This window comes from Dermacentor albipictus, chromosome 3 (genome assembly GCF_038994185.2).
Source record: "Dermacentor albipictus isolate Rhodes 1998 colony chromosome 3, USDA_Dalb.pri_finalv2, whole genome shotgun sequence".
Lineage (NCBI taxonomy): Eukaryota > Metazoa > Arthropoda > Arachnida > Ixodida > Ixodidae > Dermacentor > Dermacentor albipictus.
This window is the reverse complement of record NC_091823.1, coordinates 148,368,940-148,396,578: the sequence shown is the minus strand read 5'-3', so window position 1 is coordinate 148,396,578 and position 27,639 is coordinate 148,368,940. Positions and strand designations below refer to the sequence as shown.

Here is a 27,639-nt window from a genome sequence, read left to right as displayed (position 1 = left end):
ATATAAAAGGCAAGAGCTTTGGAATCTTTAGGATTGCCTTGACGGGCAACTCATACGTTTCGAGGATCAACACTAGAGAGCCACAGGCAAAGAAAGCTGGCTGTAATGAACGGTGAAAGTGAGAAGTTTTGACTAATGACACAGTAACATCCATTAGCCAGCAGGCCACGCCCACTGCAGCTGTAGCCAAGTGCTTCCTCGCGAAACATGCATAATGTCACACTTTTCTTTGAACGGTGATGTGCATATGCAGAAGTGAGAAGTTACAGTGAGCTCAATGAGCATTGGAGTCGTACACAAGACAGCTTGGGTCACAGCCTGCTTGAAATCCATAACTGGAAGCTGTGTCTTTCAGAGCACTGGTACAGCCAGTAAAGACACGACTTGTTGCACTTATGCACAATCACTGGGAAACACAACGAATGACGAGAGTCTCCATGAGCCAGACGGTCACTCCGCCACTTTTTCCGTGCTTGAGCTCCGTGTAAAAGGTGCGAGATGATGAAGGTGTCATGTAATTGCATTGAACAATGGCAGGAATGTTGCGATGATTTAGGGCGACAGGTGACCGGGCTGTCCAACAGGCAGGATCTTGTCAGCATAACAACCGAGCATTTTCTAGCAGAGGGCTAGCAGTCTTAACCAAGCGCTCTCCAGTCGAAGCCTGCACCGTAAAAACCGATAGGCGCACAAGGATGATCGTGATGGATGTGCGACATCCGTCAGCGCTTGGCGGGAACCCCAGTGCGGCGACTGAGGATGACGTAGTCGGCTGCGTCCCCCGACGGATTGGTCTCGTCGGTGCGATAGCCGAGGGCTTTCTGGTAGAAGGCCAGCGCCCCCGTGTTGTTCTTGAAGACGGTGAGCACGGTCTTGCACATGCGGAAGTGGGCCGCCAGATGGTCCAGCTGGCGCATCAGGTGCGAGCCCAGGCCCCGCCGCTGCACCTGCGACTCCAGTTGCAGCTCGTAGCAGTAGAGCACCGACATGCCGCCATCCATGTCAAAACTGCAATGCACAGAACGAGATGGCCACAGTTGCAAAAGGCAGACATGACATAACAGCCAGTTTGAGGTGCGACCTGTAGAGAGACTGCACAGAACGTCCAACACAAAATTCAAAAACAATTCAAGGATTTCCAGGTTGCTGAAGGCCAAGATTCAAGGAGGTTGAATCAAACTTCGGTCGTACATATAAGCTGACCAATATTCAAATGTACTTCCGAGCTGCATTTCTTTAGAGCTAAGCAGCCACTTGAATTGTTCTTCAGTTGGCTTTTTGAAGTCGACTTTCCCATAGTGCCGATGTCGATGGCTTTGTGGCACATCATAAACTTCACTCGACCGAGGGTTAGTAGTGTCTGGCTTCAACCTATGATACTCGTCACATTCAAGCTAAACGGCTGAAACTTATACCTGTGCCACGTGGGCGCAGAAAATGGCATTAACTTGCCAATGCCTCAAATTTTAGTGCGATTTTCGAGGTGTCACAAGGACCTGCTTAGCGACATTAAAGCTTAATGCCATTCGCAGAGTAGTGCGCACTCATAACTCACTTGGCCATCAAATCCGTGTACTCATTCCCAATGTCTCCACATTCAGACATTACTAAAAGAATTTGTAGTGAAAAAAAATTAATATATTCATCACTTTCTTTTAAAAAGAGTTCTTTTCTCAAGGCATAGTGCATTCTCAGAATCATCACAACTCACTTGGCCATCGAATGCATGAAAAGCTTCGGCTTCAAACAGTTTGTAGCTGGGTGCAAAAATGACATTGCTGAACTAAACTACATAAAGTACGCCTAATAATGTGTTTCACACCATTTCTTAAGCATTCGCTCCATAAATAATTTTTTTTAAACTGTATTACGATTGGCAAGCAACCTCGACTGTTTCACTTCAGCTATTGCCATTGCAACATTTATTTAATGTCATTAAGCATGTGCATGTACATAACAGCAACCGAAATATAATGGCATTAAGAAACTTAAGGCCTTACATTTTCAATGGCATTAACCTCGCCCATGTGGCATGGGTAATACTTTCATCCAGGCGTTTCTAGAGCACAGGCCTTGAAAAACAGAGCCATGACGGCTGCAATGTACACCAACTAGCGATACAACGGTACAGCTTGGTCACTTGATATGGCTTCGTCTAGCACCACGGTGGCAATGGCGATTTAAACAAGACTGTTGCCAGTGGCTGGGGACATGGCAGACTGCAATCGCTTCGCAGAACTATCAAAAATGAATGTACAGGATCTTTTTCCAACAGACAGTGTTGCCGATGCAGAGTTTGTTACTTTGAATGTTCAAAGTCACCCCCAACCCAAATTTTCAAAGAAATCAAGGAGCACATTTATTTTCAATAACTGTTAAATCTCTTTTTTTTTGCAAATTCAAGGATTTTCAAGGATTTCAAAGAGATGAATTCTGTGCAAGCTAGATCAAATCAAATGCTGAGATTTAATGTGCAAAAGCGACACACTGTGTAAGAGGTGCCGCAATGTGTGTGTGTGTCGGGGGGGAGGGGGGGCTCTGTATTCATTTCGAATCACTGGGGTTCATTAACATGCACTTAAACCTAAGTACTCGAAGGTTCTTTTATATTCTGCCCCCACTGGAATGCAGCTATAAGTGGAACCCCCAACGTCATATCCTGTAGCTGAATACTATTGCCACTGAGTCACCACCGCAGGTAACCTGTAGAGCTTTCTTCATACATGGGTTGCCTCTAACTCCAATATTCAACACAAATAACAGACACATAAGACAACTTGCAAATGAAAAAATGTTCAACCGTGTCACACAAGGTACCAGTAACAGAAGTGGACGCCTTCGTTTTTTGGTTTCCCTCGCTCTACTTCGGATTCTTGTCCTCATCCATCCCTAGCTCACAGTAAGACTTGGCCAAATTCGACTTCTTACCACGAGTGTGCGCTGCCTAAGCACATAGGCCACAGCAAGTGATAAACTATCATACAACTTTCTTTTTTTCTTTATCTGAGCAAAAGAACTCTGAACTAGTGGAAGCTAACTAATGGCTGGATAAAAAGATTTGCAGTTTCGCCTGAAAGGCAAAGCATTGGCAGGAACAGCAGACTGTTAGAATATGTATTACACAAAACAAGGGTCGTAACTTTATGGGCAGAACGAACTACAGTGAACATTTGATTACTGACTAAACAGGTGGTTTCACTCACCCAAAGAAACACATGAACATAGTTCAGTCAGGGACCACAAGCACCACACCGCAAGATGTCACGCAGTTCACCCTTCAGCCGTCCTGTGCACCAGCTTCCTTTACGATTTCACTGTGCCATGCCTCCGAAACTCTGCCGGCCACACAATCTCCAACACTGCATCTCACATAAAGTTCAAAGTACACAGATTTCTATGGTCTTTTCTTTGGCTTTTGTTTCCTTTACTTGTCACACTTACCTGTACCTATACTCTTCCCTGCAAAACCAATATAAGTGACCTCATAAGTTGGTCACCTATACTGTAAAAACTACAAATATCCACTTTTCTGTGGCTGCAAACGTTACGGGCACAATCGTTGAAAAAGGAATCTCTGCTTGGGCAGGCACCATTGGGCAGGCACCATTTTCAAACAGCAGACCCCCGAAGCCATTTTCCCGACTGATCACTTTTGAGTAATACAGTAAGACCTCGTTCGGGCTTGACGGAACCCAAAAGAATATCCAAATTAACTGAATGCCGAATTATCGAGGGTAATAGAACAAGAAGCAAATGCTTATTACATCAACACACTTATATTTGCTGAATATATTAGCGAATTCAGTTTGTATCTTTACCAGGAATTTTTACTGCGCCATACGATTGTCGTCGTGTCAGCTCAGCGCACACAGGTACAAAAGTCTCGCGACTTCCTTTGCAGTACAGCCGCAGTGAAAGACCTGTGACTTCATCCAAGGCATACCTTTCACTACCACGCATACATCCCAAATATTTTGTCACCAGTGAGCCGCTCAGCAACAGCATCGCAACATAGCCAGCAAGTTTGACACCAGTGTGTGGGCCACAGTAGAATCGCTCATTATCCTTGAAAGCTTCCGCAGTGTTTGACATTGTGCGCGCATTGCGCCGAGTCAAAACGAAGATACTCTTTGCCACAACCACTGTGGCCGGAACTGCCATCGCTATCGATGCAATTGTGGATAATGACCACACAATTCTGAAGGTACACGCACACCGAATCGCACTGAAGCTACTGTTTGCCATAACTGCTGCAGATGATGTCGTGGTCGCTGCCGATGAAATCGTGGATTGCAACAACTGAAGGCGCACACGGCCAAAGCACATCGAGTCTAAAGGAAAGCCTCAACCACTACGGGCGAAACTGTGGTTGCTATCGACGCAATCATGGATATGGCAACTAGCAGTTCCGAAGGCACACAGTCAACGTGGTGTCGTGCATGGTGACAAATGCAAGAATAAAGGCTATTGAAGGCACAAACGGGCACGAAGCATTTGTTCCTGGCATTCCCATACGGTTTGAGCTGGTGACTATGACAATGTGGACTCTGCCGCTTCGTTTCGGTTGGATGCTAGCACCTCTCCTGCTCTCTTGGGTCACACATTTGCAATGCTCCAAGGTGGCCTCGCTCCGAGGGTTGTCCGAAGTAAACGGTTTGCAGCCAAATACGTCCAAATTAACGAGAAATTGAGGAAATTCAATTATGCATATGCCTGCCGAGACCCGAGGATGACTCCGAATTATCCGATTTTCCGAATTAACGAAGGTCGATTAACAAGCTTTTACTGTACTTTCATATCCGCATGCAAACATTCAGCACGATGCCACATCCTGTCAGTGTAGCTACTTTTCCTACTTGTCTTTTTTTTTTTTTCAATTAAAGTCAAAGCCCCACAAATCCTAAAAAGGAAGCACTACTGGCAAGTACCATAAATTTGCTATATACTATAAGATTTGCTTCTACAATCCAGTTTTGTTCTGGTGCCTAGAAGGTAGCTGCATCATCACGACATGGTACATTCGCTCGCTCTGTTCTCACAATCACAGCTGCTGCCACAAGTACAGCCAGCAGAAACAGACACAGCATTCTTGTTTGTTATATTTTTTTTTATAATTAATGTCATCATACTTAGCCTTATTGTTAAACAATGTTGGAAAATATCACTCCATGTCATCATGCAGCAATAATGCCAGGTCCAGCATTCTGAGATCAACTTTAGTATCAAATAAAGATGTCTGACAAGTCTTTTCTGACCTTCTTACTTGCTAAGTGTGATTTTTCTACAACTGAGAAGTGCGCACTAAAGTTTTCTACAGCTTCAAAAATATGTGTCAGTACTCGTTTAAAGCCGACAGGAGCCTGGTGAGGCGTGTCATTCCTGCTGTGAGTTCCACTTCCATCAATGGACAATCAACACGCACCGAAAGCGCGATGTGCCGAGAAAACAGTTCCTGCAGTCGCTACGCAGCACCAGAGCTCACCGGAAGTGGATGAACCCGACCGGCGAGTCGTCCTCCTCTAGGCGTGCCACCAGGTACCAGGCGTCTCGGTGGCCCAGCTCCTTGCGCTTGGCGTTCTCGCTCCAGCCCCACTGGCTGGCCTCGTAGAGCTCACGCATGTTGCGCGACACCAGGTCAAAGGCCCACTCACGAAGGTCATTGGGGGCTGCTGTGGCACGGACGCAGCTCACTCGTACCTGCAGTCCAATTTATTTAGATGTGCCTCAAAGGAGCAGAGAAATATTCGTTTACTGAAAAATTTGTGCAGGAGTGAGGCATCGCAAACTATCTTTTTAAGGAATGTTAAGAATTGAGAAGCGAAAGTAGCAGTTCTTGCAAAAAGAGTTGCAGTTTCACCAAAGGCAAAGCATCGACTGCGATAGCAAATCATATTAGACAGGCATATGAAGTAAAGTCAGTAGTTTTACGGCTGCACAAACTTACAAACACGAACACATCTTGCTCGATGACCGCAAGCATTCGCTGTCAGAATGCTGGCGTGATGCAGAGTGGCAGCCGCAGCTAGCGAATTGCCCTCTGTGCTGCCTCTCGCTTCAATGCAAACTAGGTATGCAAGAATGCCGCTCACACAAAGCCATCAGGCTTCTTGGGTCACCTAGCCTTCGCACCCACCCCGGATTACCTCCAAGGTAGGGCATGCGCCACCACGCTCAGCCATGCCACGTGCAGCCGCGACCAGAGTAGAACAGGAGATGCGTGCTAACCTGACCTTCCCAACCCCAACCCCCACCCCTTGCCCATGTGAGAAGACACCATCGCATCAAGCCACCATCCTTCTCCGCTCACACCTCACCCTCACATGCTTTCCCTCGCACCTACAGCACACGACAGGCTGCCGTGATCTTATCACACTTGGATTTTATGCAGTCTCACGATGATGGTGGACATTCACCTGGAGTGTCTAATTGCTACTGCAATAAAACGGAAAATATCAAGGTGCTTGGCATTGCAATCACAAATAGGTTCTGGAACTATTATGCTTGCTACCTGGTCATGAGAAGCAAAGTTACAGAGGAATAAAAATAGGTTAGAACGCATACGGGAGGCATTGCCAAATCGCAACTGACAGCTTATGACCATCTTTGAAAATAAAGTGTACGATCATCCCATTCTACTGGCACTAACATATGGGGCAGAAACTTGGAACTTAACAAACAAGCTCAAGAACAAGTTAAGGACCGCTCAAAGAGCAATGGAACAAGAAATGTTAGGGGTAACGTTAAGAGGCAGGAAGAGAGAGCTGTGGATAAGCGAGCAAAAGAGGATAGCCAATATTTTGGATAGCCCTATATTTTAGCCAACATTAAGAGAAAAGAATGGAGCTCAGATGGCCATGTAATTAATGCAACGGACAGATAACTGGTGCGCCATTACAGTTACAGAATGGGTGCCAAGGGAAGGGAAGCGCAGTCGAACACGGCAGGAACAAGGCAGTGTAATGCTGATGTAAGACGGGTAACTGGAGACCGCTGGAAGAGGCCTTCTTGCTGCAGTGTATGTAAAATAGGCCACTGACACTTGCAGTGTAAAAAAAATGTAGATTCTTGCCTGCTTGAGACCCTGCCCCCCCTTTTTATGGACTGCTTTCTCCACAGCTTTGCAAAGGAAAACAGGCTCCTGGTTCTTTCGTAAGCGAAAAATCAGGTGCTTTCACTGCTAATTACGCTTGGGCAACACAGCCCAAATAAAAGAAAATACATTAAAATACGTACTGTCACACTGACATATTAGCACTGCAATTGGGTCCAAAATACAGATGTAACAAGTGTTTAACCCTAATTTTCTTCACTAGAAAACAAATGTTCTCAGTCAACAAAATCAAAATAGACTTTGAAGAGTATTTTGTCAATGGGAACTGGATTTTCCTTAATGTCATTGCCTTCCATTTAGCAACAGCAGTTCGTGTTACACAGATCACGGCAAGAAGGGAACACAAAACACAGAGCAAGGCACGGACCCTGAGGTCATCCCTGGTGTACACGGCTGGCTCGGCAATTGCTGCTTGCAGCGGGTCAGGTGACTCGTTGGCCGTTCGCACGAGGAGCGGCCCTATGTTGACCTGCTTGGTGGACTTGCGGCTGCGGACCATGGTGACTCCCACCTCAGTGCTGGGTCCTGCATGGTAGTAATATGTAACGATCGCTTCTTTAGACACAAAGACGTGTTCAATTATCTGCATCATTTTTAAGGGCTAACAGTACGCTTTGCCATTGCCATCAACATCCCCACACAATATTACAGTGTTATACTCAACCACACAATCAATGAATGAATAGAATTTATTGATAGGAAAGACAGAGGTCGACCTGAGCTAGTGCGCTCTAGTCTGCTACTCTGCACTGGGGAAGAGGGAAGGGGAGTGAAAGTATTGGGATGGATGATGATGATAAGAGAAGTGGTGAGTGCTTATGTACATGAGATGGTTGCTTTGCTAGAGCCGCTCGTCGAGCTTGGTGTCCTGCAGGAACGTCGACAATACTTTTGTTGCACGCCACACAATCAAGAGCTCAATATTGCCAAGGCAGATGACAAAAGAGGAAGGGCCTGCAGAGTAGGGTCCAAAATTAGATCAAATTCTAGATACACGCCGGTCAACAACGCTTGCCGTATGGTCACAATTACAAGCTTACTTTCTTTTTTCTCAACCACACAAGGTAATCTGAGTGATGGACAGGGGTTTAGAATTATTTTTATTAACATTTTGTCATAAATATCCCACTATTTTCATTTCAGTTTTATAATGCTCCATCAAGCATCCATATCTTCACTCTAATTTGCTTTGTATTACATTGCATTTATTGTAATTTGTCTTTACTGTAACCAGTGACCTCTGCTGACAAGTGACTATATTTACAGTTCCAGTTGTTTCTTTTCTGCCTGTTTCTAGCATGTTATTAATGATTTTGGTTTATTTGTGACAGCTCCGACAGCTGAAGCATTGTGAAACAAAGTGTGACATAGTCTATTCCTTTGTAATGACCGCATGCTGTACAGGAGTGGGAACTCATCAAGCGTTAATAATTTCGTTCATGCCCTCCATAATAATTTCAGAAATGAAAATAAAGGTTATCATTATTATTATTATTAGTAGTAGTAGTAGTAGTAGTAGTAGTAGTAGTAGTAGTAGTAGTAGTAGTAGTAGTAGTAGTAGCAGTAGTAGTAGTAGTAGCAGTAGTAGTAGTAGTGTATATCACATTTTAGAGCAACACAGTAGTTGTGAGAGACGTGAAAGTTGTGGTGGTAATGAGGAGCTACTCAAATGTGCACCCAAAGCACAACACAAGCATTTTTGAATTTTGCCCCCATCAAAACGAAGCCGTCATAGCCGGAAATTGAACCTATTAACTTGTGCTCAGCAACCGAAGTAGGACACACTACCCCTTAATAGCATAATAGCCAAGCACATGTGATTAAAGACAGGCACAATAACAAGGAAGCACAAGACTATGTGCCTTTCTTTTACTGTGGCCCATGGGGTATTTGCTTCAATGGCATGCCAATGCACAGACTCTATGTCTGCTTTCGGGACTGAATTTGATGCTGACTTCAACTCTATTTTCAGCACTGGTCACAAATGCACTTTCAAGATTGACTGACACTGATCAGCGTCTTTTTTAATACAGGTTCCTCAGCAGGAGTGTCACAATTGCAGCTGTAATAGCACGTGCAAAATTAAGTGTCTGCCAACTATTCACCGGACATGGCTGAGATGGTTTGCACTTCAACCACAACAAAAATGGAATACCAACACACTGAACTGTTATGCAGTTCTCCTTCTTTTTCGTCTTGATGACATCAAATCAAAGTGCACAAGTGGCCATCAACTACAGAAGAGCATATGGCAGAGTTGCTATACTGCGTGCACTTATTTACGTAAATTCATTTTCGTGACCAAAACAATATCCCTTCGTGTGAGACACTCATGTATGCACTATGTTTACTATATTAGTGCCATAATGGTCCTCAGCACTTTTACGGCAGTCACTGCTCTACAGACCTTCATGATACATTTTCACAGATGTTTCTTATCTGCCTCCAGCTGCATCCACTTCCATTGTTCCATCATTGTAAGCACAAACTGCACAGACCTTTTACTTATCACTCAATGATGCACTGCCCACCTGAATTTACAGTTGCCGACAAAATCTTATGAACCGCAGGTTCTGAAAAAAGAATCTTAATATAATGATGATGATGATAATAATCTATTGGCATCACCTACAGACTTTTTCATCGGGCAAGGAGGATAGGGCGCGCGGCGAGCCTTTCCTCCTATCTGGCTTGGGCGATCCGGCGCGGCGGTGCTTGAAAGTATTGCTGTCGCGTGCTGCTGAACAATTTCGCAATGTTTTAGATCGTACTTTGTGATATTTACACCACATCTGTTCATATAAGGTCGTCAGGGAAACCTTTCGGTGCATCGGTCTCTACAGTAGGCGCATGCTCGAAAAAAGGTTGTGCACTCACCACGGCACTGTTCTTGCTAAAATTTTGCAGAATGATCGCATTTTGGTGTCTACTTGATTACGTATAGCATTTGGCACAGTTAATTGCCTGGTTTTTAAGAAAAAAAAAAGTCCAAATTCGCATGCGCTTATGGGGATACAAGCTGCTACCGCGACAGCTGAAGCATAAACTTGTTTCGCCGCCTGCCGTCAGCTGCAGAAAGCAGCATTTCAGGGAGGGCAGCTGCCTGTTCCAGGAGCGGGCCACACACGGCAGCCCTCCCTGACATGCTGCTTTCTGCAGCTGATGGCAAGCGGCAAAACTAGTTTATGCTTGCGCCATCAACTGACCTTTTCATAACTTGCAGTGATCTAAAGGCACCCTGTTTTTTGCATTGTAGCACACATGTTCCGTTTGTTTATGTGAAATAAGGTTTTGCTTCCTCAGTAAACACCACCACTGCCGCCTCACTGAAATGATACGTGGTACTTGACTCGGCCATTTGCAGTGCCATATGCAGTCAGGTGCACATTAAATTACAACGAACCGAGATGTCTATGTGCATGCAGTTTAATTAACTTAATTGTCACGACCACTTGTATGTCGTTCGTTTGCGATTTACAAGCTGCCCAGATGACCTAACATTATGTAGGAACAGACGTTCGACGAGCTAATGAGACTCTCGGCGATCATCGACTCTGCTTGCCGCTATCGTTGTGCTTGATGGTTACTTGTTTTGCAACGGGCTGCACGAGAGTGATTGCCCGCGCCAGTCAGTATATGCGCTCGATTTCGCATTAAGGAGTATCGCAATTGTCGGTGAATTTTTTTTTTCCGATAATCGGAACTTTTACACAACAGCGTAGCGAGCAAAACAAGTTTAGTATTGTTTCGGCTTACCTAAATGCTGTCCAACGAGCTCAGTGACGATGAATGGCATTGCCGCGGAATGTTTACGTCAGTAAAGGAGGCGCTGGTCTGCGCTGCGGAACTATCGTAAAAATATGGACTACATCACACGTAAACTTTTACGCTAACAGCGGATTTCACGTTTAGCGAAACGAGCCAATGACCGTACGTGGACCACACACCAAGGCGGCAAAAACATTTTCTATCGTGATGTGTCCCGTTTAACGGGGCTGGCAAGTAAACATGCATTCCGCAGTTGCAAACTTAGCGTGTCTTATCCTGCCACTCAATCGTTTATTTGGTTTAAGCGAATAAAACCGAGTCAGATAGCTACGTTGCTCAACTTCAAAAGACGTCAGTACCAGTGGATATAAACAAGGAAACTCTGGGCAGCGAGCACAATGCCAGACGACAAAGTCGTTGTAAATGAAAATATAAAACTTCGCGTCACTCGGCTCTTAAAGGGCAAGGCTTCACGTTGACAGACAACCAGCTAACAGCGGAGTGAACAATAACGTCCTTGAACGCAAACGAGCAGTCACCGGGAGTAAACATTGGCGGTTTGTAGAAATAACGGGGCGTCTCTCATTACCCAAGAGCGCTAAGCTATTGGCAGCCCAGCCACAAGTGAAAGTCGTTCGCGAGAGCAATTCTACAAAATAAGGAAGCCGGGACCAGCATCGTACTTACTTTAGTGAAGTTCAGCAAACGTAGCGCGCGCGAAAAACATTAGAACGCGGGAAACAGACCAGCGTAGAAGCGGCCATGCCCTGATGGCACTGGCGATACACCTTTCCTTGTTTGCAAACACGCAACCCATCAGCCGCGTCAGCGGAATGGCCGCTGGTTGGAAAAAGAACAGTAACAATCAAGCAAGAACCATCCTCGTTTAATTTGCGATGACGTATCTGCAGTGGCAGCCACCGTAGCTTTTTACCAGGCAGGCATGGGAAACTCCTTCCATGCTATTCTAACCATCCTACCACTTGCACACGTAACCATCGTAGAAGAGAGAGAGAGAGATTTATTTACGGAAAGGCAGAGAGGTTGGCCTGAGCTATATCTTGCACTGGCCTGCTACTCTACACTGGGGAAGAGGGACGAGGAGGGAAAGGGCTGATGAATCATGATGGCATAAGGAAGAGATGCGTATATACAAATTCACAGAGTTGTGGCCCCTCTAAAGCCGTGCGTCCAGCCCAGTGGCTTGGAGAAAAGCTATAGCGGCTCTGGTTACCACGGCTGCGCTGTTTGCATTAGGCCCAGGACCAGGCACGTACCCAGGGGGGGGGGGCCCGGGGGGGCCCGGGGGGGCCCGGGCCCCCCCCCCCTCCCCATCCACGCCACCACTCCTCACACATTCCTAAAGCGCCGCCAGATCAATGTTGAGACTTCGCAGCTGTTCATCGGTCAGCATTATGCTGCCTTTTTCACTCCTTTTAGATGGCGGTAGTTATCGGCATCTCTTGTAATGTGAAGGACAGTTTTCTCGTAGATTCCGCACCCGCACGATTAACTCGAGCTGCGTTCAGTTGTCACCATCTATTCAACCGTCACGCGCATAGCTGTTGCTTTTGTTAGTTCAACCTTCTTTGTTTAGGCTGATCCTGGGACCATAAGAGGGATGCAGCTGTTACTCAGCTGGTCTGTACTCTCATGGAACGACTTGCGGCCGGAGAAAACGTCAATTGCGTTTAACTTATCCCTTTGCTTCGTTGTTTCCTTGAGTTACGGCTCGCCCCGACGCTGGCACATGCCCGGAACCATATACACGTGATATGGGTTAGATAAGGTGGGAAATAAAATAATGTGAAAGAGCGTCCATCATGAAACCCTGCAATAATCCTTAAACCCATAAGCAAGATGACTGTCGCCCGTTACCTCGTCTGTTAATTTTTTCCCTAACTGTATAGCACTTTTCGTGCAAAATTGGCAACGGGAAACGAAAATCGCAAGGAGTTGAGAAATTAAGCGATCTACTAAGGGAGAGCCAAGGCAACAACCAAACTGCAAGCAAAAGCGAATAATAAAAAAAATTTAACCGCTGTTTATGAGAATGTTTATGGATCAACATCTTTTTATTTAAAAAGGAAGTAGAGAAAAGGCCGCCGGAAGTGGAGAACGATTACTTGTTTTGAATGACGCTTCTACAGTTACCGGTCGAACCGCCTCACGTAGCCACTTCTCTGCTGTGCTTATGTGGGTGTTTTTCTAACCTTTCGAAGTGAGCGCAGTACGTCTAGAATCGCAGAGTCCTGCGCTCTACGCGGTTGTATGGGACTGGCGGCCGCACAGCGTTACGCAATTCGCGGAACTGTCAAAACTGATCAACAAGGCGAAAATAACTGATATTCGAAACTATAACATGAGAAAGACTGAAGAAGCCGTAAAAAATGAACGCAGCCTGCAATCAGTAAAAAAGATACCTGGAATAGGACAAACCATGATGTATGCACTAAAAGATGAGAAGGATAATATCATCAGCAATCTCGAAGATATAGTAAAAGCAGCGGAAAAATTCTAAGCTGACCTGTATAGAGTACCCAGAGGAGTCCCGATAGTTCACTTAGAAACAGTAATGAACAGGATACAGAAACTCTCCTATAACTAGCGATGAGGTCAGAAGGGCCCTGCAAGACATGAAACGATGAAGAGCGGCAGGATAAGGTGGAATAACAGTCGATTTAATCAAAGATGGAGGAGACATAATGCTTGGAAAACTAGCGGCTCTTTATACGAAGTGTCTATCGACTGCAAGGGTCCCAGAAAACTGGAAGAATGCAGACATTATACTAATCCACAAAAAAGGAGACGTTAAAGAATTGAACAATTATGGGACCATTACCTTGCTCCCAGTATTATATAAAATATTTACCAAAATAATCTCCAATAGAATAAGGTTAACACTGGATTTTGTCAACCAAGGGAACAGGCTGGCTTCAGGAAGAGATACTTTACAATGGATCACATCCATGTCATCAACCAGGTTATCGCGAAATCTGCAGAGTACAATAAGCCTCTCTATGTGGCTTATATAGATTACGAAAAGGCATTTGATTCAGTAGAGATACCAGCAATGGTAGAGGCACTACGTAATCAAGGAGTACAGAACGCTTACGTAAAAAGCTTAGAAAATATTGCTACATGCGTGAGGTATCTGTTTGTTTGAACGAGGCGCGTAGGCGCCATCACTCCAGAAAAGAGAAGGAAGAACGAACTGGACTCGCGCTGTGAATCTAACCTGTCAGCGCTGCCACCGTTGTTGTAAATATAATCTGTAAATAGTTTCTCGTCTTACTGACTCGTCTTTCGCCTTAGAATATCTACGAGGTTCTACAGCTACCTTAATTCTACACAAGAAAAGCAGGGAGATACCTATAGAGAAAGGGGTCAGACAGGGAGACACAATTTCTCCAAAGCTATTTTCTGTGTGCTTAGAAGAATTCAAGCTATTAAACTGGGAAGGCTTAGGAGTAAAGACGAACGGCAAATATCTGAGCAACCTTCGGTTTGCCGATGACATTTTTCTATTCAACAACAATGCAGACAAGTTAGAACTAATGATTGGAGACTTAACAGAGAGAGTGTAAGAGTGAGGTTCAATATTATTATGCAGAAGATGAAGATAATGATAAATAGCCGGGCAAAGGAACAAGAGATCAGGATGGCCAGTCGGCCACTAGAGACTGTGAAGGAGTACGTTTACCTAGGTCAATTAATCAGAGGGAACCCTGATCATGAGAAGGAAATTCACAGAAGAATAAAAATAGGTTGGATCGCATACAGCAGACATTTCCAGCTCCTGACTGGAAGCTTACCATTACTATCGAAAAGTAAGGTGTGCAATCAGTGCATTTTGCCAGTGCAATATGTCCAGTGCCAATGCATTTGCCAGTGCATTTCTCAGTGCATTTTGCCAGTGCATATGGGGCAGAGACTTGAGAGCAAGTTAAGGACCACGCAAAGAGCGATCGAACGAAGATTGCTAGGCATAACGTTAAGAAAGAGAGTGGTTTGGATCAGAGATTGAACGGCTATAGACGATATTCTATTTGACATCAAGAGGAATAAATGTAGCTGGGCAGGTCATGTAATGCGCCGGTTAGATAGCCGTTGGACCATTAGGGTTACAGAATGGGTACCAAGAGAAGGAAAACGCAATCGAGGACGACAAAACACTAGGTAGAGCGATGAAATTAGGAAATTCGCGGGTGCTAGTTGGAATCGTTTGGCGCAGGACAGGGGTAATTGGAGATCGCAGGGAGAGGCCTTCGTCCTGCAGTGGACATAAAACAGGCTGATGATGATGATGATAATGACGACGACGACGATGATGATGATAATGGAGGTGGTGGGCCCCATAGAGTTACTATACTGACTCTAGAGGACAAGCTACCCATAGGGCCCATGCATTAAAATCGGGAACCGCAAGAGCGCCGCCATGTTGCTACGCACCGAGGTTGCCAGCTGCTGAGACGCTTGCTAGACTTGGTGACAGTAGTCAGTTTTAATCCGGCAACAGTAGCTGCGTAGCAGCATGGCGTCTCGCTTGTAGTGTTGTGATGTGAGCGTGCAGCCGTGTTTTGGGCTTTATAAGTCGGTTCTTTATTCTATGTTGCGGGATGGTGTGGGTGTGGTCCATGTTGGCCGTACAGCTGGCAGTTATGCATCCGAGGGATGATCCTGTTCAAGTTTCCGGCGGTATGCGGTTTTCAGCGGTCACGCCTGTTGCAGGAGTGTCACTCGACGACGTTACGAGCTCGAAGCTGTGGTCAGATTCCTCGTTGGCGTTCCGTAATTCTCTTCGCACGGGCGCGGTATGTTGCAAAAGCCGCTTTCGCGATCTATCGTCGTCACGATAGATCGGGTTTTTTATTAGTATAAGTAATGATCCAGCTGTAGGGCACATGTAACCGACAAACGGAAGTCTCAGGAGAGCACCTGAGATGATAGTAGAGCAGGCGGCGCAGGAACTCTAGGGCACCCGAGGGACAGTGGGGGGGATCAAAGCTCGAAGCAGAACGATACGTAGGTTGGGGCCGCCGAGGCAGGCGTGTGCCAGGGAGTGTTCGCACGGACAGCTCCCCTGGCATGCGCAGCCGTGCCTCGCAAGGTCGAGATACTTTAAAGGCACCTGCGCCCATGATATTTCTTTTGCCTCGGCGCAGTGAGCACGATTCACGAGAATAATGTGGAGGGCATCCGGTGCAGTCGCAAATGCATCATGACAAATGTAGCTCGCGTCGCCTGGCGTCTGTAGTAATATCAGAGTTGGTTGTATGAACTTTATGCATAATACGCTTTGTTACGGTACCTTAACAGAATGGGCCTAGAGGACGGTGTTGGTACATTTTTTCGTACCGCCCTAATCCTATACCCCCACTACAAACACACACATACCCCCTTTTTTATGTATACATACAATTCCTTGCCATGACGGACCATAGCATCCTTTATTTTTGAAAAATAAAGGAGGCTATAGACCGATTGACCAGTTCAAGTTGTCAACTTGTCAGTAACTATCGTAGGAATCACTGTAATAAACACAATTCCACGATCGGATTGTTTACTTTCATTTTTTGTTGTAACACTGAGGACTACATAGAACTTTATTTTGTATATGTGAGAGAAGTATATGGATATCACTAGCTTACGCCAATGTGCGATACACAGACAAAGCAGCTGTTACAATATGAACTGCATTGAGGGCCACACAACACATACGTAATTAAAGGTGCAAAATATAGGGGGAAGTTTCAAAATACGCTCTAGCACTGCAACGTATAACATATATTGTATGTGTACAATAAATATTCAACAATACAATGCATCAATGTCCCATTTGCCTTCAAGTTTATTATGAAGTTCAAGTTTACTGAAGTTTATTATGAGCATATGTACAACAGGAATCTAACACACCCGCAGTCAAGGTGGCTGTTCGAGGTGTGCTGGCTGCCTCAGTGCAAGAAAAAGAAATTGGGTAAATGTCGACACCAGTGCCACTGCTTCTTGCCTCTGACCTGCACGTGGCTATGCGGCATCTTTGTGCACAAGTGTGCTGGCGTGGCGAGGCGTAGGAGTCATCCGAGAGAAAGAGTATTGTTTACATGGAGAAGTGGCTGTTCACATTACCTGTCACTTTCCCTCAAATGTTTTCTTGGCGACTAGGGTGACACACCCGCAGTCAAGGTGGCTGTTCGAGATGTGCAGGCTGCCTAAACGAAAGAAAAAGAAATAAATTGGATGAATGTCGATACCAGTGCTATTGCTTATTGCCTCTTACCTGCATTTGTCTCCACGGCCTCTTGGCTTGCGGAGTCTGTATGAGGGAGCTGCTGTGGCTAGGCGTAGGCATTGTCTAAGCAAAAAGAAAAGGCCATTTAAATGGGGAATTATGGAAATAAATGCAGTTGTTATGTCTGCTTCTTGCACTCTTCTTGCCTAAAAGTTTTCAAACATAGTGTCCAGAACACACCAGCACTGTGACTGCTTCTGCTTTTTACCTGCAGGTGTTGCTGCGAGATCCTTAGTATGGCTGCGTGCAGCATTGTAACACTTGGTGGAGGCATTTGAAGTGGTAGCCAAAAATATAAAGAATCATCCTTGCCTGCATGAATGCTTTCACTTTCTAAATGCAGTGGTAAATATCACTATCAGTGCAAGGCCATAGCTCGAAACTGAATTTTTCCTTTAGTGCTTCTTAAGGCGTCTGATGTGTCCACATTAGATGTGATGTGTTTGTTTTTATTTATCCCAGTGTGGAGAGAGCATCATTAAATGTTTTTTTTTTATTTTTGCGTGTCTTGTTTTTTGGTTTATTTCTGAATTTATCATGATGCTAAAGTGACTTATGCAATGGCAATCGGCTTTTGTTTTGCAGAAAAACAATGCATTTCCTGACCCATTGTATGACATCCCCTCACTCACATAATTTTGCAGAGTATTCTACCTATATTGACTTGCTTGACCTCCACTAAAGAGTCTTGCATTTTCGAATACGACTCTTACCTTAAAATCATTCGACACTTCTCATAATTTCTGTACCTTGGGCTTCTGATACTCTGCAGTCACCATTTTTACTTGTTTCTGACTAGAAATATCTTCTTTAATTTAGAGCTTAAATTTTATTTTTGGAACACATGGAAGGGCTTTCCATTGCATATCTGCATAAAAGGGAAACATGTTTCATTAAACATTTGCAAAATCCAATTGAATATTGATGAATGCAGCTTGCAGTGTGATATGACTGAATGAGCGATAAAAGTAACTCATCTCACTTGGTAAATGAAAGCACATATTAGTTTGATGCACAAGATACGTTACACTAACGTGGTGGGTTCTCTTGCTTATACAGCAAAATAATCGGTGCGCGAGAAAAAAATTATTTTTGCATAATCCTTGTACACACTGACTTAAGGAAAATGAGCTGGAGCTGTCCACATGATGTACTTATTTTACCTGCGAGTATGGTCAACAAAAATGTGTCCCAGCTGCTTAGTGGTATTCGGGATTATGTGAGTATTGCATATGTGCCTGTTGTCGAAAATAATTGAATTTTGAATACGCTCGCAGGGATCTGATGTGCATATCTGCAGTTTATGGATACATGTAAAAGACTCAGCGTCAAGTGCAAGTGAACGGTCCCACAGGCCCGGAGTCGATCATGCAAATAGATTCGCTGCACAAATTTGTGACCAAGAAAGATATTCCACATGAGATGGCATGCAAGGAAGCGTTGAAAATATTGCACAGTTAATAAAACGCCTACGCTATTAATATGTGGGTTGATGCACTCGTTATGCAAAACGGAGGTGAGGCGTGCAGACAGGACACAAGAGTAGAGTATTTACAAGAAAACAACACGAGCCCCGCCCACTTCTCTACTCTTGTGTCCTGTCTGCACGCCTCACCTATGTTTTGCATAATGAATCCTTACCAACTAGCTCAGCTTTCTGTCGTTCTAAGTATCGATGCACTCAATTTCGTCCACATTAGGCACTCGCCTCTTGATTACTTCGTGGCACAGAAATACTCGGCATCAGGCTGTTTTTCTGCTGTGGCCTTTGTAGAAGCATGATTGTTCAAAGTGCAACAATTAAACAGATTGTTTTAGTTGCTTGTGGCTTCGCCAGTACAATTCCGGTGCGCTGGTCCGCCTGTCCAGCAATTTCCTACTGAAGGGAAACCTGCAAATAAAAACACCGCTCCGCATGCAGAAAAATGCTCTACTGTGCCGCTTGTCAAAGGATTGTGATGTACCACAAGAGCTGCCTACTCGCGTGATATTCTCAACAAGGAGATACATTCGTTTACTTACATGTGAAGGTATATGCCAGACCACTTCGGGGCTTCGGTGGCACATAAGGCACGAGTGTGCCATAGCGTCCGATGTCGACGCGCGATCGCATGTCAAACCTAAACTGTACGAAACTACTACGCACCCAAAAAACAGATTCGAAACCGAAATTCCCGTCATCCTTTAGTGCATGAATGCGTACATCGTGATTTGTATAAGTCACGGACTTACCGATCGCTTTCTGTAAACTTAATATTAACGTACCGCCTTCATAAAGCCATCAGGTATGCGTTTTTAGATGACAAAGCATAAAGTGACGTCTACCTGTTCTCAGCTCTTTCAATAGTAATTGCGCTGGCCACATTGACCAGTAGCAACAGGGCGGCGCCCTAGAGGTTCCCACTTTTCCGGCCCAGCTTTTCCTCTAGAGTTGTTCTACTAACTCTATGGTGGGCCCCCCCCCCCCGAAAAAAAATCCTGGGTACGTGCCTGCCCAGGACCTAAAAGAAACTCGTCCGATAGCGGTCTCTCATGGATCTTTGCAATGAAAGAGACAAGTTGCTGTCATTCTTGTGCTTAGGCGGGACACACACAAAATATATGTTCAAGTACGTTTCTGGCACCTCACAGCATTCACAGTTTGGGCTAGTATCACTGGCACTTATCATATGTCTATAACGGTTGGTGAATGTGACACCAAGGCGAATCCGGTGCACCATGCTCATGTGGCTTCTTTTGAGCTTGTGAGGCATACGAAATTTCATTTCTTGGTCCCATTTGTGTAATCGCTTGTGTCGTCGATCTGGTTGGGTCCAGTGTTCTAACGTAGAGTTGCGGTTTACACGACGAAGTAGGATGTTTGTGTCTGTACGTGAGAATGGAATGCGTACTTCACAAGCATTATCTAAAGCAGTTTTCGCTTCAGCGTCTGCCTGTTCGTTCCCAATCAGGCCACAGTGCGAGGGTATCCACTGAAAGGTGACATTGTGGCCATTTCTAGTTCGTGGTCGAGGTGAACGTTCTGTAATTTCTATAGCCATGGAATAATACGGGCCCCGTCTGAGGACACAGTCAATCGTTTGAAGAGCTGGCTTGCAATCGCAGAATATTGTCCATGCGTGAGGAGGCTCCCATCATAGAAGAGGCACTGACAAAACTCTATGGCCCACACTTCACCCAAGGTTATTCGTACGAAGCACAGTACCGGCAATCGATGCGCTACTGAGATATAATTTTCACTTCAAAACAACTGTAAAGCATAGCAGTGTCTTTAGAATAGTATGATATTTTATTTATTTTTTGATGCACTTTTTGTCGACCTTCGAGGCAGTGCGTCCCTTTGCCAGCTGCATGGAAGAAGGAAAATTTCTTCCGTCCTCCATGGCTAGCTTCAAGTCGCAGCATGCCATTGCTGTGAAGCCAGATTTTAATTGATAGACGGCTAGAGCTTGAAGATGTGCTTAGGAAATCTGTGCAGAATCGGTTTCTGGCGTGGGACGCGTGAACTGGCAAATAGGTATATGTGCTCATTACGTTACAAGGCCTCTGATATACACTGTCAACGCAATTCTTCTTTCTCTGGCCGTTAGTTACTGGTTTTCATGAAACATTTTCTATACAGTCAAAAACTTGCAAGACATTGACAACGTATATACCTTACATATGTTAGCATGTAATTATCTCTCGAAAGAATACTGCAGTATGGTGGTGCACCCACATGCGCGAGAATATGTGGCCAGTGGGGTGAAAGTTTGGAACTAATGATGTGAGAGAATGCTGATGGCCGTAGGTGTTCTTTGGCTGATGCACCAGCAGGGACACGTGTTGATACAACGGCCACTGTGGCCTACATCTGATTTGCCATGACACAGCAAAATCATATGTACTACGTAAACTGCGCCACACCGGCAAGACAGACTTTCTTCTCTTTCTTCGTGCGCAAATAACAGAACTTTGTGTTTTGTTGGAAGTTGGAAGGTAGGCGGCTGCGTGTTTGCACTCATTGTCAGCATGTCATACGACCAGTTTTACTTCTTTCATTGTTTTTCACAATGTTTCACATCAGGCATATTGTTCAAGTGGCTCGATATGTGCCTTCCAAGCATATAGTTGACGCTCTTGTGTAGAGGTTTTACCAGCATTCCCATTTGCAAACTTGGCAAAACTTATTGAATAATCTAAGCTTCCTAAATCGTTCTACAGTAATACACTTTTCGTGATTCTGGAGATGCAAGAAATGTGGTGAGACAGAATTTTCAGTGGAGAGAATCGGCACCTGAAGGGGATAGTACGGCTTCAATGCAGTTCAATCCATGTGGTTTGTGCAGTAAATCCAGATCCATATATACGGGAACATAATATTTTTTTAACATCTATTTCCCTGCTTGAACAGAATGGCCATCCCAGAACAAGCTGAGCTGGTCTACATTGATGAATAAAAATTTCCAGCAATTGCATTATATTGTATTGCATTTCTGAGCACAATCATAATATGGTTACTAGTAGAGTATATTATACTCTACTAGTAACCTATTTTACCTGTGCTGTACAACCCTAAAAACTAGTATGCCTAAGCATGTCTTCACATGTAAATATACCAATCACTTTCGTCAGGCCGTTCTAATGGTTTCAAGTGGCTACAATGGCTATCACTGTGCACTATTTAGCCGGTTTGTCTTCGCATACTGTGCTACTTTGCAATTACGCAACATGGTCAAAAGAGAGGGCAATGGCCTGAATCTTTCGGAAGACGGAAGAATGCAAAAATTATGTGAACTAAAGGTGTACGTTTTATTCAGGCACCACAAGAAAGGGACAATACAGAGTACAGTGACAACCAATTGTTCATTAAAGGCGCCGCAGAGTTATCACTGAATATGGTGCTCACTCAAACACCACGCACATGAAAGGAACAAGTAATTGCACCTTAGTGCAACTTGGTTCGTGACAAGTTTGTCAATTCGTGAACGCACGAGCTAGCTAACGCAAGATAGAATGTTATTCGTGATGAGTAACTAAGCTGAAAAAATAATTTACTCAACATAAGCTTATTGTGCTCTTGCTTGAGCTTGAATGAAGCGCTGTTACCACGTTCTCACTTCACAAACAAATACTAAAATCCTGACTTATTTTTTATGTACACAGAGTCCAGACTCGATGATCGGTCAAGCGTATTTTTCTGTCGACTTTGAGGCACAAGAAACATAATAGCGCCAGCACTCACCTCTGAGCCATTGCGTGTGCTTAGAAGATTAGCAAGCACACACATTGGCAGTACTGTAGCTTGTAATACTCTATCAAACCTTCAGAGCAGCGATCATACCCCCAGCCAGCCTTTGTGTGTCATAGCTGATACGTGCCACGAATTCACATAAGGTATTTCATATATATACAAGTATGAGGTAAGGACAGCACGGTGTATTTAGGTTAATGAAGCCTTGCTGGAGGCTAGGATATTGGTATTCGATCGTAAATGTGTTGTTTACAACCATTCTCAACAAGATGTTGTGACACGCGCATAACAATTGTTGCGCACCTAATTGTAGCACACGCAATACATTCGGAGTCGTCATGGCGCTCGTTTAAATACATTTTAAAAATAGTTATCGAAACAGGAAAAAAGAAAGATGCTGCATTGAATTTGTATAACCCTCCCTAAAAAATTCTATGCTGTACCTGAATTTACTGGGAGCTAGTTAATTAAAGGGCAACTATCTTAACCATATATTTACCCATATTACGATAGTGTCATTTTCAAATGGCATTGACAGTCCTAGCTGTCATCAGTAGGATTAGGAATTCATGAATAATTTTAAATAACCATAAACGAGATGGGTAATTGCTTCGTGTGACGTCACGACGAGTCGATGACGTCAGATCCTACACTACCATAATGTAAACGCGCAGTACACGTGGCGCTAATGCCAAAGAAGCGAAGCTGATGTCTCCTGATGGCACAAGCGCAGCTTTTACAGATTTTCCTAACTGGGTAGCAGCGATTTCAGCGACAGCGGCGGTGTAGTCTCTGACGTCACAAACACACGGTGGCCAGTAAAAAGTCATGAGTCGGGAACACAACCAATCTTTGAAATTCATTTTCAGGAAAACTAAATGACTTGCAGCCATATCGTTAGGCACAGATAATCAGAGTGCAAAAGAGAATGCATATTCAAACATTTTTTTAGGATCAGTGGACATAGTTGCCGGAGTTGCCCTTAAGCATAGAGTTTCTCTATAGTGAGAAACTCTATGCCCTTAAGCATTATCTCTATGCCCTTAAGGCACCGCTTTGCTAGGCGTGCATTCACTCTGCAAAATGACGTCTGCTACACTCAAACGTTGAACGTTGTAGGCGGCGCCACGGTCGAGGGGGGGGGGGAGCGCGAGAGAAAAGCGGCTTTTTGTGCTCAAAATTTTGCCCTGTGCCGGAATTTTGTTGCTACGTTTGTTTTCTGATTAGTTGCTTTTTTATTAGTTGTTTTTATTTTGTGGTCACGCCAGGTCAAAGGGCACGACCACCGTCATCATCTGGCGACTGCTTTACGGATGGATGGATGGATGGATGTTATGAGCGTCCCCTTTGGAACGGGGCGGTGGCTTGCGCCACCAAGCTCTTGCTACTATGCTGCCTAATATCCTACCTAGGTTAACCCATGAGAAAAAAAAACACGCTATGAACTACCACGTCCAAATTTTCTGATACCCTATTGCGAACTGTGCTTTTGTACGTCTCCGTCCTTTGTCGTTTCCCTACTTTTCTTCCACCAATCCTCCAATCGCCTCTTACTGATGTCTATTGCGGACCTGTTTGCTTTACCACTGCTCCCGCTGAACCCAAGGGCTTCAAGGAGGCCAGTGGTGCCTAAATCGACCGCTGGATAGATGTCTTCACATTCTAATAAAATATGCTCCGTCGTTTCCCTAGCTTTACCGCAGCAAGCACATGCTTCTTCTTCCTTCTTATATCTCGCTTTATACGTGCGTGTTCTAAGGCATCCCGATCTCGCTTCGAAAAGTAATGAGCTTCCCTTTGAGTTATCATAAATGGTTTCTTTCCTAATTTCGTTTTTTCCCCTTAAGTAGTTACTCATGGCAGGTTTCTTTTCCATTGCCGCCACCCATGAGATTAATTCAGCCTCTCTGACTTTCCGCTTGACTTTCTTTGTTGCTGTGTTGCCCACCCCACAGGCCGCATACTTGCTGGTAAGCTTCCTAGTTCTTTTCCTCCACTGTGAATCAATGTTTTGCCTGTACAGATACCTGAACACTCTCCCAGCCCATTTACTTTCCTCCATATTCCTCAGCCGTTCTTCATACTCAATTTTACTGCGAGCTTCCCTCACTTCAAAACTAGTCCAGCCCATATCCCCTTGCACAGCTTCATTTGTAGTCTTCCCGTGAGCGCCCAATGCGAGGCGACCCACTGACCTTTGGTTCCCGTCGAGTCCTGATTGTACCCCTGATTTAAAGCAAACAACCGCATTTGCAAAAGTAAGTCCTGGAACCATTACCCCTTTCCACATACCTCGGAGGACCTCGTACCTATTGTATCCCCATAGCGCTCTGTGCTTCATTATGGCTGCATTTCTCTTCCCCTTGACTGTTATGGTTTTTTCCTGTGTTTCCATATATCCGTTGCCTTCGTTTATCCATACACCAAGGTATTTATATTCTGTTACCCGAGGTATTTCTTGGCCCTGTATCTCCACTGTCTGTTCACTGTTTTCATTGAATACAATAACACCTGATTTTCTAACACTAAATTTCAAACCTAAATTGTTGCCTTCCTGTCCACAAATATTAGCCAGACGTTGCAAATCACATTGGTTGTTTGCGAGCAACACAATGTCGTCTGCATAAAATAAACCTGGGAGTTGCTGCTCTATTACTGTACCTGCCTGTTTGTATGAGAGATTAAACCCGATATTACTTCCTTCTAGCGCCCTCTCCATCCTCACCATGTACATCATAAACAGCAGCGGGGATAAAGGGCACCCCTGCCTCAGTCCCTTGTTCATATGAACTTTCTCCGCGCTCCTCATCCCTTCCCATTCAACGCAAACAGTATTTTCTAGGTAAATCTCTCTCAAAAGCTGTATACAATCGTTACCTAAGCCTTCCCCTTCCAGAATATCCCACAAAATGCTGCGGTCTACGTTGTCGTATGCTCCTGTAATGTCCAAAAAGGCCACATACAACGGTCTGCTTTCTGCTTTTGATATTTCAATACACTGAGTAAGAACAAACAAGTTATCATCCAAACGCCTACTTATTCTAAAGCCATTCTGAAGCTCTCCCAGAATGTCATTATTTTCTGCCCATGCTTGAAGCTTTAATTTGATTGCCTGCATTGCTAGCCTGTATATTACCGATGTAATGGTCAACGGTCTATACGAGTGAATTCTGTCTTTCTCCCCCTTACCTTTATAAATTAAATTCATTCTACTTTGTCGCCAACTGTCTGGTATTCGTCTATCTTTTAAAGTTTTTTCAACTGCTTTCACGAGAGCTTCCTTACTTTTTGGTCCCAGTTCATTTATCAGCCTAACGGGAACCTCGTCTAGCCCTGTGGCTGTGCGCTTAGGAATTTTCTCTTCCGCTTTCTTCCAGTTTAAATTTGTAAGCACTAGCTCCTTTCCCCCTTGGGTCTCTTTCATGCTCTTTTTCTCTTCAAATACAACCTCGTCCTTGCCTTGGAAAGATTCGGCTGTTACTTTTTGGATGTAATTTATTGCTGCTTCTCCTTCCAGTCTGTTTTCATCTTCGTCTAGGATATGTTGTTGTATTGTTGTTGATTTCCTGCCTAATAATTTTATGTGATTCCAAAATATTCTAGGTGCGGCCTTCTTTTTCTCACGTATTTCTGACAACCAACTTTCACTTTCACCTTTTAATTTTGCTTGCACCAGTATTTGAACCATAGACTTTTTCTCCCGGTATATTTCCCATTTACCGGTTACTTCATCCTGTGGCAACTGCGCCTTCTTTGCCTGCCTGTGCTCTCGAGATGCTTTCTGTCTTTCGGCGATCGCTTCTCGTATCTCCTTGTTCCACCAGCTTTTCGGTTTCTTTTTTCCTTTCCAATGAACGTGTTGTTTCTCTTTGCGTATTTCTGTCGTTACTACACTTAGAAGCTCACCATATTCCCACCCCTTACTTGGCGACTTGCCAATTTCTTCCTCCACTCTAGTGACTATATTTGCTATTTGTTCAGCGTTCAAATTGCACTGCAGCGCCAGTGCAGTGCCTCCTCTAGGAGGCACTGGCCAGTGGTACTCTACCTCTCCACCTGTGGCATCAGTATCGTACCCACGTATGCCCACGTGCCCACGTTTCAGCCCGCGCGGTTTGTGTGAAACGGTTGTGTTGCGATACACCGAACGCACGTGTACGACCTGTCAGCCATGGCTCGGATGAGTGCTTCAACAGTAAATTTTCTAATCAAATACATGTCCGTGACCACTAACGTAGACTGGTTGCGTGTATCCATCATGGTGGTTGCAGACGTAATCAACGAGCGGCGGAAGCGGGAACGCAAAGCCGCCCAACAGATCCCGAAATGACGACGTCAGTCCGCTGTGCGTCAGGCGGACAAGAAAACGAAGCAGACGACCACGGATCGCAGTTCGAGCTGCCCGAGTCTGCGTGGCGCCGCGCACTCCGGCAGCCCTCGCAAGCGCCCACGGAGCCTCGGTGAGGAAGGCACGTGTTCACCACACGACTCCAAGTTCATTGTGAACCTCGACGTTCGCGGCTACAAGCGTGAGGAAATCTCCATCAAGGCAGTCGGCGACCGCGTCGAGGTGAGCGCGAAGCACGAGGAAGAGAGCGAGGACGGTTCTAACTACGTGAAGCGCGAGTTCACTCGGCGGTTCACCCTCCCCGAAGGAGTGAAAGCCGAGACGGTCACCTGCGCCCTGTTATCGTCCGGCGTGCTGGCCATCGAAGCGCCCAAGCCGGAGCCTCCCAGCAAGAAGCCGAAGACGATTCCCATCGCTGTTGAGTCGTCGGTCTAGTAAAAATCAGAAGGCACCACCAAAGCTGCACTGGCGTCGTGAAGAGAACATTCCCGCATTTTGTATTGTTGTCATCTTTAGGATCATGTCTTTCCGTTCGCAATGTGCGTCCACATTCCGCAACTTGAACATCATGTATCTTGCAAAGTAAAACGTCTATTTTATCCCAAATGCAGCTAGCAGCATTGTTGTTTATTTCTGCACCTGACCGAAAAGTTGCTGCTGGCGGACAGGCTCAAAAGGCTTAAGAGCTAGGCCTTCAGCTGCAAAAATTTGCGAGAAAATAGTTTTTTTCTTCTTCCTTATTTCCCTCTTTCTCTGTTTTTGCAATGGGCACTTCCTCTTTCGATCTGTGAACACATACATGCAGTGGCTGCTTGCAGTACTACCACCTCCCATCGCTTCGATTGCGAAATTCCAGAGCAATAAATGTTGAAGTGGCAAAGAAACAG

General features: G+C 44.9%; 2 protein-coding genes and 1 long non-coding RNA gene across 4 annotated transcripts; 1 reads left to right on the top strand and 2 right to left on the bottom strand.

Moving 5' to 3' along the window:
* Nucleotides 1-81: 81 nt before the first annotated feature.
* Naa40 (N-alpha-acetyltransferase 40) lies at nt 82-11,723 on the bottom strand. Of its 2 annotated transcripts, none has more exons than XM_065425149.1 (4): nt 11,567-11,723; nt 7,479-7,636; nt 5,483-5,697; nt 82-1,008 (listed from the first exon to the last, which is right to left on the bottom strand). In XM_065425149.1, exons 2-4 carry the CDS (start codon nt 7,608-7,610, stop codon nt 723-725), a joined length of 633 nt encoding a protein of 210 aa, XP_065281221.1. In that variant the 5' UTR covers nt 7,611-7,636; nt 11,567-11,723; the 3' UTR covers nt 82-722. The 2 variants fall into 2 exon arrangements, with proteins under 2 accessions (XP_065281221.1, XP_065281220.1); XM_065425148.2 differs by lacking the exon at nt 11,567-11,723 and adding an exon at nt 10,868-11,014.
* Nucleotides 11,724-15,683: 3,960 nt separating this feature from the next.
* On the bottom strand, nt 15,684-19,431 carry LOC135896678 (uncharacterized). The gene is made up of 3 exons (XR_010562775.1): nt 19,194-19,431; nt 17,160-17,234; nt 15,684-17,091 (listed from the first exon to the last, which is right to left on the bottom strand). It is a non-coding gene; the product is annotated as an uncharacterized lncRNA (long non-coding RNA).
* A 7,299-nt stretch (nt 19,432-26,730) lies between these two features.
* Nucleotides 26,731-27,187, top strand: LOC135896667 (alpha-crystallin A chain-like). Its single transcript, XM_065425153.1, has 2 exons — nt 26,731-26,738; nt 26,839-27,187. The coding sequence occupies exons 1-2, from the start codon at nt 26,731-26,733 to the stop codon at nt 27,185-27,187; spliced, it is 357 nt and encodes a 118-aa protein (XP_065281225.1).
* The last annotated feature ends 452 nt before the right edge of the window (nt 27,188-27,639 follow it).